We start from the raw sequence: 15,660 nt of genomic DNA, 5'->3' as shown, positions 1-15,660 counted from the left end.
CATGCAACTCGACGAGCGCCCTCTCACCCTCTTAGGGTGTCAAGCTTCAGAGGAATGATTGGCTGAAGGATCTAAAATACAAATGGTTGTTGAGTATACAATATCATGCTTGATGATGCTTCACTCTTCATATCACTCTAGGGTTAGTTGGGAGTGTCCTGTCTGTTTTGTAGTGCAAGATCTTGTCCATCCAGCTCGATTCCTCCTCGATTGCAGACACATCGCACACTTTAATGGTTTGGGTCGGCAGCATCTCAACCAATGGCCAACCCTCTCCCAAAGCTCGAGTAGAAGCTAATTTGACAAGTGCATCAGCTTGGGCGTTTTCTGCACAAAGGACCTGTAACACATTGAGTCGGGAGAAGCTATGAGTTAGACTCCATACCTCAGTGAGGTACTTGGTCATGGTCATATCTCAAACCTCTAGCTCCCTTCAAGCTAGCTCACAAGTAGTTGCGAGTTATTATATATCGTCGGGTCTTAGACTTGAAGCTTTTGGGGTAGTCAAAGCCTTAAGAGAAGTGCATCGTACTTAGCCCCATTGTTAGAGATTTTAAATTTGAATTGGAGAATTTGTTCATACACCTTTTTTGTTTGGACCCTTCAAGACAAGTTTGGCATCGCCCTTTTTTGAGGTGGCAGAACCATCCACGAATAAGGTCTACAATAAGGGGGGGTGACTGTTGACTCAACCCTATGTGAGAGAGTCAGCTCTGAAATAAAACATGCCAATGTCTAAGCCTTTATGGTAACCCTCGACACATCGGATGTCAAACTTGCACAACTTTGTCGACTACCTTAAAAATCGTCCCGAGATGTCAAATCGAGAAAAAACCTACTTAAGTGGTTGGTCGGTGATCACATATATGGCATGTACTTAAAAATAGGGATAGATCTTCCTTGTCACTAGTACTAGCGCAAATGTCAACCTTTCAATGGGGGGGGGGGGGGGGTGGGGTGCGGTATCTCTCCTCTAACTTGCTTAAGACATGGTTGACATGACAAATAGGCTTCTGGATTCCTGAGTTGTCCTACACCAATACTGAGCTAATAGCTTGCTCGATGGTGGTGAGATAAAGGCTTAGAGTTTCACCCAAAGTGAAGGAAGAGGGCTATAACAACTGGGTGAGGTGGTGCTTCAACTCTTCAAATGTCTCCTAACACTCGTTGGACCATATGAAGCCCTTTGGATTCTTCAATACCTAGAAGAAGGGTAGGCACTTATCATTATATCAGGATAGAAACTGGCTAAGTGTTGCTATTTGCTCTATTAGTTGTTGTGTTTCCACTATCGACCAAGGTGGGTGCATCTCCAATATATCTCGCACCTTCTCGAGGTTGACATATATTCCTTTCTAGTGAATAATAAATAGAGAAATTTTTCCGAGCTAACTCCGAAAGCATATTTAGATGAGTTAAAGCACATATTGAACCTTTTTAGAACTTAAAATGTCTCGACCAAGTCTGTAAAATGTGAGTCTATCGTTTTGCTTTTAACAATCATGACATCTACATACACTTCAATGTCCCTCTCAATCTGGTGCTTAAAAATTTTATTTACCATCTACATATTTTTAAACCCTAATGGCATGACTCGATAGTAATATATGCCTTGGTTGGTGATAAAGGAGGTATATTTTTTATCCTATAGTGCCAACCTTATCTTATTATATTTTGAAAATGCATCTACGAAGGTGAGGAGCTCATGACTCGAGGTAGCATTAACTAGTTGATCGATTTGAAGGAATGGGTAGTTGTCCTTCAGACATGCTTTCTTAAGATCAATATAATCAATACACATCCTTCATTTTTTGTTAGACTTTTTAACCAACATAATATTAGCAAGCCACTGGGGGTGCTATACCTCGATAATAAATCTTGCTCCAAACAGCTTGTCTACTTCAATGTTATTCGCTTATTGGAGATCAAGAATAAACTTACAAGGCTTTTGCTTCAACAATCGAGCTTTGAGAGAGATGTCCAAGTGGTGTTAGGCGACGTCTGGATCGATTCCTAGCATGTCTCTCAACAACCATGCAAACACCTTTGTATTTTCCCAGAGAAAATTAGTAAGTTATACTTGTCCTTGGGAAGTGTTGCCTTGATCTTGACAACCTAATCGGGATAGGCCTTGTCTAGGGGTGCCTCGATCAATGACTTTATCAGCTCCGAATGTGAGAGGGACTTGGGAAAATTTCGAAAGTCCATCGATAGTGCCTCGGGCTGGGCCCTCTTCGGTAGAGAGGCCATCATCAGATAGCACTGGCACGACTCTCTCGGGTTACTTCTCAGCTCTCCAACATCGGTCCTTGTCGTGAATTTCATTACCATGTTATAGGTCAATTACCATTAGCTTGTTAAGCGTGGGTTGATCTATGATCGCATTGTAAGTTGAGGGGATATTGACCATCATGAATTTGGTTATACCATTTTGGAGTAGGGCTTATCGTCGAACGTGATATGCAGGCTCATTGTCCCAAGAGGGGAGATGGAGTCGCTGGTGAACTTCATCAATAAAGAAGTCATAGGGGTGAGATCGTTAGTCGAGAGCCCAAGATTTTAAAAAGTGCCAAAGTATACTATATCGATAGAGCTATCTATGTCGATTATAACCCTCTTTATTTGGGCATTAATCATTCTTCCGAAAACTTTCGGGGTATCATCATGGTTTAGGTCAAGGTACTCAATCTCTTCTTCCTTGAAGGTTTTTTTCGAGCTATTTTCGAACCTCAAGTGCTTTCCAATGGTATCTTGGGTGTAGGCTTTGCAATCCAAGGAGCTATCTTCTCCCGAGGTAAATCCACCGATGATAACTTTGATATGTCTCTCTAACGGCTCTTAAGGTCAAGGCGAGGGTTCCCAATGCTTTCGAACAAACCTCCCAAAGTGTCCTTGATGAATGAGTTCCTTGATCTACTCCTTCAAATTGCGATAGTCCTTTGTATCGTGGTCATAATCACAATGGAAGCGATAGTACTTGAATTCGTTTCTCCTCTCTAGTGGTGTCTTCATCAATTGAGGATATTTTAAAAGCTCTTTTTTCTTTATTTGCAAAAAAGACTTATTTAAGGGAGTCGACTAGGAACTTGGGTGAGGTGGCTCAGGTCGACCATTTTTTCTTCGTCGTGGTAACCTCGGGGTTGATGGTAGTCGCTCATATCTCGGTCTTTTACGTATCTCCTCACACTTACTTGAGACTATTGCCTACATGATAATAAATTAGTTGGCCCTCTGGAGCACCACAAGCACCATCATCGATGGCCTCTCTACCAATGACCAGAAAAAGTGATAGGGCTTGAGCCCCATCATGAAAGTATATATTACAAGTGATAGATGAGCTTTTTGCATACCTTGGATCTCATTAGTGAATCGAGTAATAAAGTCAAAAAGTATTTCTTCCTTCCCCTTGCCTGAGTCTGAGAAGCATCATCATTGAAAGCCTCGGGCATATATTCCCGAGGAAGTAAAGCTTGAACTTTTTTGTGAGCTGAGCAAAGGAGCCGATCGAGAGGGGCTTCAAGTGAGTGTATCATTCTCATGTCGAGCCTCTTAACGTTGTCGAGAGGGCACAGTGTATCAGGGCATCCAAAGTGTTATACAACGACATCTGGGCATGGAAGGTGGTAGTGTGCACTATCAAGTTAATACTACCATCAAAGGACTCTAGTGATAGGAGGCGGAAGTTCATTGCGATTGGTTCCTCCTGGATGTTTTGAGTGAATAGGGATTGACCGAAGGTGGGGTTGTCCAGCCTTTCCCCTCAGGATTGTTAAAACTCTCGCTGCATCTCTTCTAGATATTAGTCTACTTGTCGTAGTTGGATCCTCAAGAAGTCATCCATCGAATAAGCCAACTAGGCCTCATATTCGGGCAGGATGGGGCGGTGGTGCGATTGTGCACTGAATTTATGGTTGGGGAGCGAGGCGCTCCCTCAACCGACAGTTCCATAGGCCTTGGACGATCTTGAGATGCAAGCACTACATCAAGCGAGAAAATCCTAATGGGTGCCGGAGCTAGTGGCGGTTGAGGTAATGATTGCAGCAGAGATGGTGGCGTTGTTTGCTAGGCTAATAGAGGCAAGAGCAAGGCAATAACCTACATCATATCAGTTAGCGTATGCACATACTGGTTGAGGTTCAGAAACACATCGACGAGGACATGTAGGTGGCTTGAGGGCATCCCCGGGGGTGAATGGTTTAGGTCATTGAACTAGTGTTTGCATCGAAGTGGAGTGTTCAAGTGAGGGAAGGACGAAAACTATCCCCCTTGAGTAAAAAGTGTTATGGATCAAAGGCAATGCCTCATCACTAGAGCGCTTGTTGGGGTGATTGATAGGTGGACGTTCCTGTGATATCAAGCCCGCCTAGCACCAAAATATTGAGGGGAAATCATCGTCGACATTTGAGTCAATTCGATGTGATCCAAACTCAAAAACGTAGGAGTGTCCGAAGTAGCTACGAGATGACTCTAAGGTGGAAGCATCGAGCTCCCAAGATGTCGCCTGCACTAAAATCGATGTCACGAGAAGTTTTCCTACTTGATCCCTCTAACAATCAAGTTAATCACCGAGGACTTAGTGGGTATGGATTTTTTTTTTTTTAAGAGAACCCCGAGACGTAACACCAATGATTACCTTTTATATTTGACCTTTGAGGGAATAATCCGTAACTACTTTAATATCCTTCCTGAGCATTTTATCCACATAAGCGATAAAGAAAAGATAACTCCGAACGACCTACCTTGAACTTTTGTTCGCTCGCGTGATTAGTCATCAATATATTTGCTATCACCTCTGATTCACTCGTCACTATGCAATAAGGTACAGTTGTAAAGACTCCACGATATGATTACTACATTGCAGACTCGAAATCAAATAAGTTTAGTAGAGAGAGATGAAGTTTCTGCATATGATGTTTTTAACAAGTCTGCAAAACTGATGCCGACAATAAATTGGAGGTCAGAATATTCAGGTTGTTTCTTGTGGCCTATAGTTGGGACATTGCTGCAAGTTTAGGGTAACATAAAAAACAGATATTCCGCCGGAAAACTAATGATGTTTCCACAGGCAAATATTGCTGTGGCACCCATAGGAAGAACTACCACCACAAACTAAGAAACGAGAATCCAACATGATCCAAAGTGCAAAAAAACTTTTTACATTCACCAAACACCACGAAGACCGACTTTACATTCACCAAACACCACGAAGACCGACCATGGAGGGCTTTGAAACCAGATGGTCTATGCAGGCTATTTCACAAGCACATTGGGTGCAGCACAAGGGATGTCGGCTCCGCAAGACGACTCTTGTGGAGTAAGCAGATCTCAGAACGAAGGTGTGGTTAGCAATTCCTTCACGGATTGGAATTTGTAGAAAGGAGAGCAACATCACCATAACCACTTACAGTGAGATTGTGAATATACACCAGTAGCAAGGCTTTTTTCTTGGATGAAACCTACAGCAACAATGTAGGCATATTCTTCTTTGTCAACTCCAGAGCTGGCAACTTTCCTTGAATGCTAAAGAACAGTCAAATACATCTTTTATGTGATAGCTACGGAAGCCAGACCATCATACATATTTTACCCTGCAATATACATATCTATCACTGAGAAACACAGCTTCCTTTTCTTTTAAGAAATAGAGAAACATCAGAATATTACAATCTGTACAAACTATAGTTTAGCTTACATGTATAAGGCATTCAAAGGTTAATTTGCGATAAGTAGATTGTCAACACTGGCTGGTTTTGGTTCCACCAGATCAGAACCATGCGTAGAGAGTAGCTTTATCTGCGTGAATCAAACTGTACGTTAATGTAGTGATGGGCTTTCTAGAAATGTGAATACTCAAGATTGCATCTAGACATTCCTCATGAACTGTAAATTCACGAGGTAGGTTTTGCAAAAGTGTAAATACACAAGATCCTTTCTTGATTATCCCTATGCCCCTCGAAATTTGAGATTAGAAATGCCCACATATAAGGATCTCCACATGGTGTAAGAGATGAAAATTTGTTTACATATAACAGATATATAAGCCTTCAATATTTCCAGGAAGTACAGGGTATGCTTACAATTATAGTTGTTCCTCGTGTTGAATATCATAATGTTGTTCTATGGCATTGAAAAAAACTCTAAGCACTGAAATGCAGTTCTATACGTACCAAAGCAGGAACTAATCATGATACAAATTATGTCATTCCATACAACACTAAATGGTAAACCATTTTGCAAGGAATTCTGGGAAGTACACTAAACAAGACAAGGAATCAAAATAGGTGATTGGACACTATTATAACACATGCTTAAAGCCTTAAACTATTAGATTATGAGAAATACTATAAATTTAAGTTTACTTTTTCAATTTTCATGGCCATACGAAACTAATACAGCATGTGTCTCCAGCAACCTCCTCGTCATGTGAAATTTCCGCTATGTCGGGTAACAACTCTCTATTATAAGTAAACTTTTTCTTGTATCCACATATGAAGAGTTATGAACTCAGCCACGCAATCTTAGAAATTAAATAATTCTTGTGTCAAGCATTTCAGACCATTCTGCATATGATGAACTACACAGTTTCAGGTTATGTAGCAATAGACACAACTTTGTCAGGGAACTCCTGCATGACCTATTCATTCAGTCATATGATGTTTGTTGGAGCATAAAGGAGTACCATCATTGGGCACATTTTGGATTGCACCTCCAGTCATACTGCCTCATGCCATGGACAAAGAGATGTCCCCCGCATGTGATGCTCAAATATAAAATTATACATTTTAATAAACATGTGACTGTCATGATCATTGCTCTCATCAAATCTTCCCAATAATAAAGGACATATTCCAAACATGCATGGCAGTGAAAGATATAAGAACAGGAATAAAATAATCTAGTTTCCTGTACACAGATGAACTGATCATAGAGAAGAGACTTACATGGTCTTCAAAATCAGGACTTGTCAAGTTGATAGAGAGATTTCTCATTAACAGTAAAACCTAGAAAATGAAATAAAACAGTTAGTCATCCCCCCAACAGAGAAACATTTAAATAAATACAGACGAACATTAAATGAAGCAAACATATAACATGACTTTTCTGCATGGAAACATTAAAGAATGCAGATCTAAGTTGAGATTAAATTTAAAGGCATAATGTAGGATATCAAAGAAGATACTAAATAAAAAGAAATTTAGATATATAATAAACATGTGGAAAAAAGCAGATAACATAAGTGGCACTTTTAACAATAACTCATACATTTAGACCATGAGATCATTTACTAGGTAAAAGATGATTAATCATTAATGGAGAGAAGGAATGCCTAAATAAAATTTGATCCCCTCTGTTATGGTAGTGCATTCACCACAATGAGCAAGCTAACAAGAGTTAAGAGGCTATTTATAGTGCCTAGCTACATGCTGAATTTGTACTAAGAAGAGATTATTCAACATCAAGTGCTAGATAAAATCATAATCATAGCTTAAGGAAGTGTAATCAAGTTTATAGTTAACTTTTAACCTACATAAGCACAAAATAAAGAACAACTGCCATGTTTCACAGGAACTTTGATTGTAACAGATGTCCAAGCTCTTAATTTAGATGACCCCAGCTATAATCTTTTTTGAGTTCTTTAAAATTTTAGAATCATAATATTTTGACTTCTATTTTTAATTAACATAGACTATAACTCAAGTTAGGAAGCACAACCTTCAAATTAATCATCAAAGTTCACTTAGTTATGGTCTTATAGATTCCCCAAATGCACAGGTTTGGAAACACTGTTCGGATTGAAATTTATTTACCATGAACTTCTAATTTGCACTCCGGAGTTAAAGAATTTTAATGATAATCACAATGAATAACTATGATACTAAGTTCATCAGGTAATATGTATTACTAGGTACACTTTGAAGCTTCTACTCTTACAAGTATGGGATAGCAGATGGAATCTGACAGTAGTAAATGCCATACCGTTTCAACATCAAGAGGATCCATCTCACTTAGCTTCTGTAGATGGCAACTTGTGCTTGGATCAAAAACACTGCCTAAAAAGTTGTATACCTGAACGAAGTCTGGCACAACTTCATATACAAAGAGAAAAAGTAACACAAGTAAAAGCCAAGGTTTATATCATTGTATGCAGAAACAGAAGAAGTAGCCACAAGGGTAACATAAACAAATTTCTGAATACAACATGGTTAAACAGCTTCATTATAAACTTAAAATTAGGTATTGCAAATTGAACCATCAACGATACAGTCTAAAGGGGTTGTTGCAATATGTTATGAAAAATCTGTTTTGAGCTCCTAACCGACAAAAAGTAGAATATGAAAGTGCATGAGAAGGATAAGATTGTGCATGTTGACCCTTCCCAAACCCTACATTGGCAGGGAACATGTGCACTGGATTGTCATTTTTTATGCAAGCCTTTACAGCAACTATACAGAATTTGATTGACTGAATTCCCCATAAGATGTGAAAATTTATTTGACTAGCCATTAAGAAGCAAACCATTATATAAGCTAGTTAAGTGTGATATCAAGAATTCCCTTTGCATGAACTGGTGTTATACGTTTCCTTTGGTGGATAGAACATACTGGTCGGAACAGCCATTGAATGTCCTGTTACAATACCAGTCCTGGAACAGATTGGTACTTATTGTTTAGCACAAGCTGGCATGTGCCCTATATCAACTGGCAAAAACCAATCACATTGCAAGTGTATGTCAACACAACCTTGACATGGCACAAGATCCTGTACAGGTACCTAGTTGACAAATATTCGAATGGTAAGCATCAACACAGCCAGTATCCCAGTTTGTGTGATATTACCCTCCCATTAATATATCCAAAAAACACTGTTACAAATTAATTTAGAAAAATCCACAATTAGAATGTTTAGCTACAAGTTTGACCACATAGTTCACTTCGGCTGTTAGGCAGTTCTAAATTTATGGTTATCTCTTAATGATCTATTACTCAAAGCTGGCTTTGTATAACCCTTAAGAATTTAAGTTTTAGCGAACTCAAAAGGAAATGCTTCATGTGATTCTGTGAACATTTAAATTCAAGTACTCACTTCTTCAAATAATATTTTTCCCGAAAAGTGATCAAGTTCTAATATCCTCTAAAATATTGATGAGCTAGGCAGGTCATGTAGGATATCCTCCTAACAATTTTTCTACATCAGTAGGCTCCCAAGCCACAGGTCTTCTACAGGCATGTATGTAACTCACCTAGATGCCAACAAGAATGTCCCAGAATCCACTCTAGGAAATAATGAGAAAAATACAAGAAGCTTTGGTGATTGGAATTCTGCAATGCCTAGTCAAAATTGCTGAAAGGTTCTCAATGAATATCTTTGACAACTTCATGAAAAGCAACAAAATTATGGTGAATTAAGTGTAACACAAGATAATGCTAATGACCAGGTAAATCAATGCATCATGTCCCAGTGCAGTGTTAGCAATGGTGCTAAAACTTGACTTGCATTCAATTCCTTATACATGATTTTACACATACCTCATATACATTTTTTTTTTATAATTACCTTCATTGGAAGAATTCTGTTTTCCCGGTCTATACTTGGTCTAAATGCCTATTTCTCCTTTCACTTTTTGTTTTCCTTGATCCTATATATTTTTGTTTGTAGAGAGTCTAGAGACAACAATTTTCGTATCTTGAGAATGACAAACTCAAACGAGACAATCTCACCACACAACAAACTGATGCTTGCAACATTGTTTTGTGTTACAAAAATAATCTACTGGACATATGGCACTTGTGACTATTTTGTGTTACAAAATAATCGCAAGTGTCAAGGTTAGAAGTATGAGCTTTCAGCAGCCTCTAGTTAAATGTTGTGCACTGTGCACTGTGCACTTCATTTCTTTTTCCAGCAACAGCTAAGAGTAGGAAAAAAAGAACTTTTAAAGCTGGAGTACCACTAGCTCAGGATCTTGGTCTATGCTCATCATATGTTGGATTCAATTCTCTCCAAGTGAGGACAGCAAAGTTTTTCAACTGTTAAAAGCTATAAAGGCTAACACCTTTCAGAACCATGTCAAACAACAAACAAAATGATCTCATACGAAATTAGCAATAATAAATTGACAGTATGACATCAATTCAGGCACAATATTGTTATAGGTTTATCTAATTCATGCAAAATGGTACTCACCACGAAGTGATGGCACTTGATTCCCTTGACAGTTTTTCTCACAATTTGGTAGAGACCCACGAGGGCTTCCGGTGCTGCTTGAACAGCAATTGTCGACTACAATAGCTCCTCCAGACTTTATACCTTCTACATATTAGTATCCTCAATTAAAATGTGTAGTGACTTGAGGGGTACTAACTACTAATAACAATTACTTGTGTGTGATCCCTTTGTTTATAGATAAATAGACCACAAAATTTAAACCCTTTGGTCAGTGTATCTACTAATACGTAGGAAGAGAACTTTGCACCTGTAGTAGAGTTTCTGAGCTTGGAAGATGAATCTGTCCCAAGAGCATAGCCTCGTTCAAGCAAAAATGAAGTTTGCAATGGAATTGGTCGAGCTAATGGAGGAGCTGCAATGCCTAAAAATGCGGAATTGGATTATTTCCATTATTACATGAAAGAGACCTTGATTCAAAAGTCTAACCATTTTTAGAGGCCTTCTGTGGATATGGATGTGCTGCTTTACGCTTGGGCCGAGGGGGTGGGACATGTGCACCGTTTCCGTTCTTTTGGACCTTTAAGAAGTACTTTTGTGCATGACTCCTTATCTGCATATAGAGGTTCTAATCTTAGTTGAGATGATGCAAGTTCAATTATAAATTTATATTAACTTCAGATTTTTCCCAAATGCAACACTAAAAAACTTTAACACAATTTCCACTTATATATATGCCAAATATCAATGAAAACACTGGGACAAAATAATCAACTTAAGAACCAGCTTTTTGAGCCTTTAGGCTACAACATACATGAAAACAAGTAACAAGCAGGTTTGTCAATGTTATATTGTTTCACACAGTTTTTTGTTTCTCACATTGATCAAATAACCTATTCCAGGACCAAAACAGGGGATGCAAACAAATGAAATAATCAAAATGTACTTTTAGCCTAGTTTTGAGTCTTTTGACAACAGCCTCGGTGTAATCTCACTGATCCAGAACCTACAACAAAGATGATAAATTTACAAAATTGGACTAATCAATTCGGATATCTTGAAGGTCCTATTATATCTTGCAGCTTCTTACAAAGTCCATCTAGTAGTTGAGCTGCACATAAAATGAATTAAAAGCACTATATACAAGATCTAAATTAAAATTTTGTATGATACCCAAAAAATCAACCATAGTTAAACTTAGTGACTAAAAGTATTACCATGGAACATGGATAACATATGTCATAACAATTCTGAAAAAATTAACAGGTCCCATGTGCCATCCATACACAAGGAAGATTGCCATTTCTTGGGGTAAAGTGCTAACCATTATTTTACATAAGGAAAATTTTCCAAGTAGCTCGGATATGTTTACTTGGTCTAGACGAAAGATGTTATTTTACTAAAACTAAATTTACAAAGTATAATTGATAAACTAGTTGATGGTAGCAAGACTAATTCCATAAAGTAAAAGCTAGAGAGCAACTTCATGGATGATAAAAGGGAAATTGTGGCAAGGAATACTAAACTTTCAAATGATTCAGAAAGCTCTTGCCACACTTGGTTAAGGACTATAACATAATAAAATTTGATCTAAAAGATACAGGAAAATTGTCATGGATTGAGCATTCAGGGGATTGAAAATTTTGTGGGTGGCTCTGATAGCTTTTCTTGGCCTAGATGAAAGATGTTATTTTACTAAAACCAAATTTACAAAGTACAATTGATAAACTAGTTGATGGTGGCAAAACTAATTCCATAGAGTACATAACTAGAGAGCAGCTTCATGGATGATAAAAGAAAATTTGTGACAAGGAATGCTAAACTTACAAATGATTCATGAAAGGTCTCACCAGTTGCCACACTTGGTTAAAGACTATAGATGAAGTTTTTTAGTCTGTTCATGTTGGACAAAGTTATTAAAAGAATTTTAAGGCAAACTAATGGATGGTTATAAAAAAGTGTAACAAGATGCAGTCAAATATTTGGTACAAGACATGTTAAAAAGCAAGGACATAATGAAATTATTTACACATTAAGATGTTCGTTGAAACAATTGTTGTATTGCCTGACATGGTATGGTATGGGCAATATGTACCGGTCCGAGCATGGGCCGATACACGGACGACCTCCATTTTGGGCGGTCCAATTAAAATAATAAGAAATAAAAAGTGATAGGACCCTATCCAACTCAGCATTAAAAAAAAGAAAAATAAATAAATTAGGGTCCGCAAATGTGAGCCCTCTTCTCGTGTACAATGCCACTACTCCCGTCGCTACCTGACCACTGCTACTGCTTCCCAAGTATGCTATCACTGCATCTGCTCCTCCTCTTTCTTCTTCTTCTTCCTCCTCCTTACTCCTCCATCGCTTCCTCTTCTTCCTTCTTCCTTCCTCCATCGTCCCTTTATCTTCTCCCTTTTTTCTTCCTCACTGAAATACTGATATGCACCGGCGTACTATGTGTCGATACACCAGTACGTACCAGTCCAATAGATCATCAAGATGGGTCCTATACCCGAAACAACGAACCTTTGTTGAAAGCATTAACAACAAAGAGTGTATTATGATGATGATGATAATAGGCATAAACTGGTGACAGTAAGTGGATGGAGATTTTTTAACATCAAAATCATAGCATTGATTCAGAACAAATATTCCACTTCCATACTAGTCTCTCCTAAGAAAACAAAATCTTTGTAAGATGGAGAGTTTAAAAAATTATAACGAAAGCTATTTTGTGTTTATAATAAGACAAAAATCCTCTATGAGGTTTATGATAATAAATTTACAAAAAAAAATGCTTAGTTGATCTGTGTAGTTTTTAGGTGGCTGATCATCCGATTAAAAAAAAGCAGCCAAGTGCACAAGCCTTGTAAGTCTAGCGAGGTTCACTGTATATGAAAAAACACATTTATGATTAAGAACAATTCATAAACTGCTCATTTAACCTCTTGTATTCTTAGATAATTAATCCCTCTTTATATAGATACCCTATAAAATATTATATCACTCTTATTTGTTCATTTCATGGTAGCTCAAGCATCACTGGAAATGTATTTCACACCTTAAAGGCTAAAATAGCATCTCTCCATAGATTGTAATCAAAAGACACCATTACAAGAACATATTGAAGTATACACACATAAACACATCGAACAACACGCAGGAAATATTGGATTTAAGAAGCATCAAACTTGAGGAGTCAAAAATTTTCAAAGAAAAGACTATTATTCTTGTCTCTAGCCCACATGAGCTGTACCATGGAGAATCACTAATGAACTAAAGTATCTAAGCTGCATATTGAGAGAAGCTAATATCAAGCTTCATTTTTTAATATTAGTAGCATTTTTTGAATTTTCCAGCTCTAATTATTTCCTAAAAATTGTTATACATTTAAATTACCTGAATAACTGTCTTTGAGCCAACAAAAGCTTCTATTTTTTTCCAATCACGATCAAAACTGCAAAAATCAGAAGACCAGAAGACAAGTCTTAAAGATTTAACTCCCAGCATTTGAGAAAGCAGAAGTACCCTGTGTTGCAAATGGGCAATCTATCTTCAAGAAAGAAGAGATTGCACCCACAGAAGTAGGTTTCATTCATTTTAGCTATATTGTATACAACTTGACAGAGGTAAATATCATGCATTGCACTTGAATCAAGAAAGATTGTGAAGTCATGCATGTACTTTCGAGTCTTCGACGTCCCCCATATATGATATGCCATTAGTAATACAAAATACTTATCAGTCCTGATCCCAGTGATTGTTCAAACAAAGATGTCAGTTAAAAACAACATTCTTCATATTTCCTTATTTTTTGCATACCAATGGTTCCATAAATCAAAGCTCAGGCAAATAACTTATTAGGGTAGGAAGGAAGTTAGTTCCATATGCTTATTTGCCTCAGAAATTCATGCTAGAAACTTTTCAATTATGTATATGCTCTCATTTTGTCAAGACATGGTCACAAAGAATTATTGCATTAGATCACTTCAATTTCACTTAGAAGCCATAATTAACAATCTAGAAATCTCTTACAAAAAACCATAGGGGAAGCGTAGTTGACTCTTTGTTTTCAAAAAATTTTGGATATTATCCAGGTGTTGGAATTTGATCCTCCAATACATTTCCTGTCTAGTGTCCAAAAGACACTCAACTTACAGATTCGAAGGTAAAGTGAACTTTTGCTCTCATATGAAAATAAACTAATTGCAAGTAGCAATGTAGATGTCCTATTCAGCCACAAAAAAGTGTTGAATTAACAGCCGCTGTAATAATCATTATAGATCCATTATAGATCAATAAGAAAAGTGAATAACAGCCATTGCCGGTTGCTTTTTATCAAAGTAAAAAAGAAAAAAAAAAAAAAGGCACCTAGATTATCATTGGATAGGGTGAAGAAATACATGTCATTGGATTATCTTGAAATGGAAAAGAATTGGCTGATCTCTTTTTCCCTTTCAATCAGGAGAAAAGCATGAGAATTAGGCACCTAGAGTATCTATAGCTGCATGGTCTACATGATACCAAAGGCATGCTCTTATTCTACCTACTTGTACAGCTAAATTTATGTTCCATTACTCGAGAGTTTTGTTCCCCTTTATATTATTAGGCGCCAGTATCAACAAAAAGATAAAAGGGAACGATAAAAAGAGTATCAAGGCAGCAGAAACAAATGAAAGATCCAACATACATCTCAGCTTATAACCAGTCGTAATCCACTCCACCCAATTGCAAAATGAAAAGTCGACGTCCCAAAGGACGAAAAGGTCCATTAACCAAATTCCACCAAGAACCACAAGAACAAGAACTCCGACGAGAGAGAAAGGCGACTCACAGCTGAAGCGCCTCGAGGAACTTGTCGTGCTCTTGCTCGGTCCAGCTCTCCCTAGACTTGGTGATGGTGTAGGGCTTCCGGATCTTCTTGGCGGCCTCATCGGACAACGTCCCGGCAGGGGAGCTCACCGGGCCCGTGAGCGACATGCCCAGGGCCCTAACCTGATGCTGGACCGAGAAGGAGCCACCGGCGCCGGCGCCGGCGCTGGCGCCGTCAAGGCCGGTTCCGACTCCAGCTCCACCGTCGGCCGGTGGATTAGAATGGACCATAAAGAAGACCTCTGTCGTCGATACGGAACGCGTGGCTGTGGTCGTAGGCGTGGGACGACCGCGGACAGTGTGTGGCGTGCGGACCTGGGAGTGAGTTAGGCTCGCTCTTAATGCAATTTTTCAGCTCCCCGCGGCTCTCTCACCTCACGATGGCCACGAGGGACCGACTCCTTTCGCGGTGGTGGTGGTGCTGCGGCTTTCGCTTGTGGCGCCTGGGTTTGTGGCCAGGAAACGCCCGCTCCTAACCACTCTGCGCATGCCATGATTGCTTTGCTCGCCTTCATGCTCCCCAGTCCGTGTGCGGTCGATGGCCCGTCCTCGACTCCAGCATCGACCCAACCCACTCGGCACATGTGATACTCGCTTGTTTGTTCCCGGGGGTCCCCAAGT

At 38.7% G+C, this 15,660-nt stretch overlaps 1 protein-coding gene across 7 annotated transcripts; it reads right to left on the bottom strand.

Annotated features, from left to right (window-relative positions):
- Positions 1-5,110: 5,110 nt before the first annotated feature.
- Positions 5,111-15,521, bottom strand: LOC135673469 (protein REVEILLE 8-like). 7 transcript variants are annotated; one of them, XR_010513372.1, is made up of 9 exons: positions 15,002-15,517; positions 13,567-13,624; positions 10,654-10,777; positions 10,475-10,588; positions 10,186-10,311; positions 7,978-8,087; positions 6,942-7,001; positions 5,693-5,807; positions 5,111-5,588 (listed from the first exon to the last, which is right to left on the bottom strand). XR_010513372.1 is itself a non-coding variant. In XM_065182460.1 (9 exons), the coding sequence occupies exons 1-8, from the start codon at positions 15,268-15,270 to the stop codon at positions 5,713-5,715; spliced, it is 930 nt and encodes a 309-aa protein (XP_065038532.1). In that variant the 5' UTR covers positions 15,271-15,521; the 3' UTR covers positions 5,111-5,588; positions 5,693-5,712. The 7 variants fall into 7 exon arrangements, 6 of the variants coding, with proteins under 6 accessions (XP_065038532.1, XP_065038533.1, XP_065038530.1 ...); XM_065182460.1 differs by having other exon boundaries at positions 5,693-5,793; positions 10,186-10,308; positions 10,475-10,579; positions 15,002-15,521; XM_065182461.1 differs by having other exon boundaries at positions 5,693-5,793; positions 7,978-8,078; positions 10,186-10,308; positions 15,002-15,520.
- Between the last annotated feature and the right edge of the window lie 139 nt (positions 15,522-15,660).

This window comes from Musa acuminata, chromosome BXJ1-5 (genome assembly GCF_036884655.1).
Source record: "Musa acuminata AAA Group cultivar baxijiao chromosome BXJ1-5, Cavendish_Baxijiao_AAA, whole genome shotgun sequence".
Taxonomy (NCBI): Eukaryota; Viridiplantae; Streptophyta; class Magnoliopsida; order Zingiberales; family Musaceae; genus Musa; species Musa acuminata.
The sequence above is the reverse complement of the archived record's forward strand: the minus strand, read 5'-3'. Positions and strand labels throughout refer to the sequence as shown.

Coding starts and splice junctions, on each gene's coding strand:
- LOC135673469 (XM_065182456.1), bottom strand. CDS start 15,270: ATGGTCCATTCTAATCCACCGGCCGACGGTGGAGCTGGAGTCGGAACC. Junction 10,778..13,566: donor GCTCAAAGACAGTTATTCAG/GTAATTTAAATG, acceptor CTCTATATGCAG/ATAAGGAGTCATGCACAAAA. Junction 10,312..10,474: donor GCTCAGAAACTCTACTACAG/GTGCAAAGTTCT, acceptor ACTAATATGTAG/AAGGTATAAAGTCTGGAGGA.